We start from the raw sequence: 4,597 nt of genomic DNA, 5'->3' as shown, positions 1-4,597 counted from the left end.
CAGGGAAGATTGCTTTCCCTTAGACACCTTTTCCTTCCCTACCCGCCCTGTTTAAAGGATCCCTCTCCACTTTTGGGGGGCGAAACAAAGTCTGTAGCCAATGGTTTGGAAATATTGCACCTTGTTTATTGACTCCTGTAGTGTATGGCAGCGGGTGTGTACACGGCGTGTGAATACAGTTATAGATATATGTGCTGAATACAGAATATGAAACAGAAAGGAAACCTGGTAACACCTCCGGTGGCCCACCAGCTCCCAGATTTGTTCAGCCCCCTCCCGCCGCCCCCCCGCCCCCCCCCCCAATGTTTGATCTTGCTTCGCTGGTTTTTCTCACGGAGTTCTACTCCCTGACAATCCGGAGATCCAGGCCGAGGTATCTGCTGCGGAGGGCAGGCGGTAGAGAAAAGGAAAATCAACTGTGGGGTGGCGCTCCGGGCCGCAAAAGGGGCAGAGGTGTCGGTAGGGCTTGGGGATTTCTCAAGCCACGACACGCATTTTTCTCTCCTTCATGCTTTTCTTTTCTTTTTGTCCTTGGGTTTTCTGTCGACATTTCGAGGAGGCCGCTGGAAGGCGGAGGGGAAAGACGGCCTTCTTGCTCTGGGAGAACCAAGCGGCAGCCAGATCCCAGCTTCTCGCACTCTCTTCGGGGCCCGAGTCGGGGCCATTGTCCTCCCCGGCACCAAGCCGGAGTTTCTGCCTCAGAGACAGTCTCCGCGACCGGTCCCGGGCATCCTCCTCGCCCCTCAGCCCCCTTCCAGGCTTCGCGGGAGCTGTGTTCCGGGGCCCTGGGGAGCGAGACATGTGTTTTTTGGGTTTTGGTTTTGTTTTTTGTTTTTTAACGAGAGGACCTGGCCCTGGGATCCAGCCTTTCTCGCGCTTCAGTCCCGCGGTGGCAGGCTGCAGTGGGGCGCCCGCCGCCTGAGCCGCCGCGTCCCTACCAGGCCCGGATGCCCTGCAAGGTGCCCTGAGCGCACGCTGCCCCGGCCGCGGCACCCTGGTGCAACGGCTGCGCGCCGCCACCGCCGGCGAAGCCGCCCAGGTTGCTCACGTTCACGAAGGGGCCGCCTCCGGCCGCGCTGCAGGCGGGCTGCATGGCCGCGGCCGCCGCGGTAGCCCCGCCGCCGCCGCTGCCGCCGCCGCCGCCGCCGCCCGCCGGGTAAGCACAGCCGTAGCTACCGCTGTAGGCCGCGGCGGCGGCGGCGGCGGCGGCGGCAGCGGCGGCGGCGGCGGCCGAGTTCCCATAGCCGTAGGCGGGGAAGCTGTTGTAGGAGTAGGCGCCCGCACCCACGCTGTAGGGCGAGCCGTAGGCTTGCGCGCCCGGCGTGACGCACGGCTTGCCGTCCCGCACCAGCACCGGCACGGCCACGCGGCGCGGCGGCGGCGGAGGCGCGTGCGCGCCCAGCTCCAGAGACTTGTCCTGCCGCTGCCTCTTGCACTTGTACCTGCGATTCTGGAACCAGATCTTCACCTGCGTGGACGTGAGCTTCAGGCTACTGGCGAGGTGCTCGCGCTCGGGCGCCGACAGGTACCGCTGCTGCTTGAACCTGCGTTCCAGCTCGAAGACCTGGGCTTGCGAGAAGAGGACCCGGGGCTTCCGGCGGCTGCGTGGCTTGGGCCTCTCGCTCTCCTCCGCCGCCTTACAGTCTCCGGCCGCCTCCAGAGGCTTCTTCAGCTGGCAGTTTTCTGCGGAAGAAGCACAACAGCGTCCCTTAGCTTAGTTCCCCGCCTAACCGCGGCTCCTATCCCAGAGCACTGTGGCCCTTTTGGTGGCAGCGCGGAGCATGCGGTAGTAAATGCCTGGACTTTCTGGAAAGTTTGTGGTTCCTGGCGCCATGAGACCCTGCGACAGCCCAAGTACCCTCAGAACTCCCGTAGCGGGCAGAAGCGCGTTCCATGGGGAGGGTTAGTTAGTGCGGGTTTATTTAGAATTTGAGCATCTGTAAGAAAGAGATAATTAAATGTGCGGCTCGGCGTGCTAATGACTATTTTCAGGACGAAAGTTTGCAGCTACATAATAACTAGAGTATTTGCAAACTCATTTGCTTTACGGATAGCTGAAGGTGTGAAGCATATTGGTATTTGGGGGCCAGTAGGCGTGAGTTGCGTGAATAAATCTTTCTGTTCGGAAATGCTTGAGTGTAACGCTCCTGTATTGCCTAGGAACTTTTTTTTTTTTTTTTTTGCTTTTAAAAGACAACATGCCTCCAGCTAAATGTCCGCTTGACGATGTCTGTAATACCTTAAAGAGAAAAAGAAATTTGATGGACTGATTTAGACCGTTTCGTGTCGATTTTAGGCCCAGGGGAAGTGTCAGAGGAGTATAGGCCTTGGCTGCTGCCACATCAAACCTCCTCTTGGGGAAGAGATTCTTTGACTCTCTCCCCTCAGAAACAAACACTTCCCTGGGGGCTTTATTCAGTTATCCGATCTCCCTACCCAGTTCACCTCCCATCCCATGTGAGCGGCTGGAATCTAGGACTAAGTTCGCGTTTTTCACTCGGCCTGCAGCCCCACAGCCCGGGACACAAAGCATAACGTTATGAATTTTCAAAAAAGGCCAGCGCCTCAGGGGTGTGAATGCTATGCACGCGCGTAATGGACTGTGTTCCCACGCACTCCCCGACCATCCCCTCCCTCTCCGCCGGGTGCTGTGGGTGCCGGGACACTGAACTCCAAGCAGAGAAGTGAGGAAACCACCCAGCTGGTCTCTACCAAAATTCCTGCGCCCTGCCAACACAACCTGCCTGGATCGTCTTTTTGGAGAAGAGGGGACGGCTGTCCCGGCCTCAAAAACCTCGTCTCGCCCTAGGGGGAAAGAGGAAGAGATTCGAGCTCTTGTCTCTCTGGGTCTTGGGAAGAACAAAAATGCCGTGAGTTGTCAGAATCCAGCAGCTGAGCCCGTGTTGCTTATCAGCGTCAGGGCAGCAAGAACTACTTTCCCTTCCCTCGGGGGCTTGCATCGCCTCTCCTGTCCCGGAGGAGTAGTTGTCGGGGTCACCTCGTCCTTCTCCCTCCGCCCCGGCTCCCTCGCAGGCACCTGTGCTTTGCGGAGCTGTCGTTGACCAGGGTGAGGCATGACCCCAGCCAAAGGTTAAAGGGGCGGGAAGCAGGGCTGGCAAGGTTTGTGGGCTGTTTGCGGGCGCTCCGCCATTGCTCCAGATGTGCGGGTGCGTTTTCTTTCCCCCTCTACTCACTTTGGCTCCGGTCCCTCACGACCTCGGGCTCCTCTTCATGTTCCTTAGGCTCGCTACACGAGTCTCGCAGGACTGTGTGGACAAAGCTCTGGGGACAGAGCCCCGAAGCCCCGTGGCCGTCGGCTGTGGCTAGTGAGTTCAGATAGGGCAGTTTCTCGCCCTCTTCTTCCTCGTCCTCCTCTCCTCCGTCGGAAAACTGCGTCCCCTCGGTGGCGGCCAGCATGCACGGCGCCGAGTGGAAGTGGTGCTCCAAGTCCGCCTGTAAGTGCGCGCCGTGGAAGTGCTGTTGCTGCTGCTGCTCCAGATTCAAAATGTCTTTGACTGAGAAAGGGGTGGAGGTGACCGGGCTTGGTAACATCATCAGGGCCACTTAATTGTCCAGTCCAAATACTCAATAAATCCCGGCGGGGGCGGGGAAGCGGCGCTGCGGCTCCAGCTCTCCTGGACTCTGCCGCTGCTGCCGAGTCGGGCTTTTGACAGACGCGGTCCGGCTCCAGTCTAAATCGCCTCCATTGGCCCGGACCTGGGGGTCTGGGTTTTGTTACAGCCACTGCAGGGACTGGGGCCGGGGCCGCGAAGCCTGTGTCCGGGGGTCGTGCGTCACGTCGGGGCGGGGCTCTCGCCTCGGCCTCCCTCCCCATTGGTTCCGGCTCATGTGGACCACGCCCTCCGCATCCACGGAGTGGGGTGCTGTGGCGCTACCAGAAATAAAGGACTAGTATAGAGTCGCGAAGTCCCAAGTCGTTGTGGGCGAGGCTGCACTGCCCCGGGTGCCCGAACGACCGATTCCCGCCCCGCCTAGCCGTACCTTCCCGGCCACGCCAGTTCGGGAGGCTTCTTGTCCACGAGCCAACTGCCAGGAAAGATGGCCCAGGAGCGTGGTTTTTCCAGCTGCTGCAGGGCAAGAAAACTTCCTGGCCTGTAAATACCGGCCTCTGGATTCCCAAGAAGACGGAATGTTTTGTGTACCAGTGGATGGGCAACGTGTCTGTTCCCGACTTGTTGACTTTGCTCGAGCTGTTCCCTCCGCTTGGAATGTCTTCCCTGCCCTTGTCTCCATGAGTGGAAAGCTGTTCTCCAAGGCTCTGCTCAAATACCACCTCCTCCAAGGAAGCGCTCCCTGACCGTCTAGCCGGAAGTCATCTCTCCTGCATCTGAACTTGCAGCGCATGTTAGTAAAGGACATTCGTGTCACTTATCACTTCCCACCTAGTACTAGATATTGCCGGCCCAGGGTAAACTATGAGCCCCCCCCCTCCGGGGGGGGAGGGTCCCGGTTGCATTTGTCCTTGTAGCTCTTGCAGCTGCCGCACTAAGCAGGTATGTGAGAGACAGGAGGATGGTGTTGTTACTGAACTTGGTTGGTTGACAGGTCTTGGTTCGAATCCTGACCTAGTCGGTGT

At 59.1% G+C, this 4,597-nt stretch overlaps 1 protein-coding gene across 1 annotated transcript; it reads right to left on the bottom strand.

Moving 5' to 3' along the window:
• Positions 1-934: 934 nt before the first annotated feature.
• Positions 935-3,555, bottom strand: NKX2-3 (NK2 homeobox 3). The gene is made up of 2 exons (XM_035020607.1): positions 3,195-3,555; positions 935-1,683 (listed from the first exon to the last, which is right to left on the bottom strand). Exons 1-2 carry the CDS (start codon positions 3,553-3,555, stop codon positions 935-937), a joined length of 1,110 nt encoding a protein of 369 aa, XP_034876498.1.
• Between the last annotated feature and the right edge of the window lie 1,042 nt (positions 3,556-4,597).

This window comes from Mirounga leonina, unplaced genomic scaffold, assembly GCF_011800145.1.
Source record: "Mirounga leonina isolate KUSES-001 unplaced genomic scaffold, KU_Mleo_1.0 Mir_114, whole genome shotgun sequence".
Lineage (NCBI taxonomy): Eukaryota > Metazoa > Chordata > Mammalia > Carnivora > Phocidae > Mirounga > Mirounga leonina.
The sequence above is the reverse complement of the archived record's forward strand: the minus strand, read 5'-3'. Positions and strand labels throughout refer to the sequence as shown.

What these genes read in the sequence shown, in the direction of transcription:
- NKX2-3 (XM_035020607.1), bottom strand. Translation starts at nt 3,555, where the DNA reads ATGATGTTACCAAGCCCGGTCACCTCCACCCCTTTCTCAGTCAAAGAC. An exon ending in CGTGAGGGACCGGAGCCAAA is followed by an intron (nt 1,684 to 3,194) that starts GTGAGTAGAGGG and finishes CTTCTTCCGCAG; the next exon opens with AAAACTGCCAGCTGAAGAAG.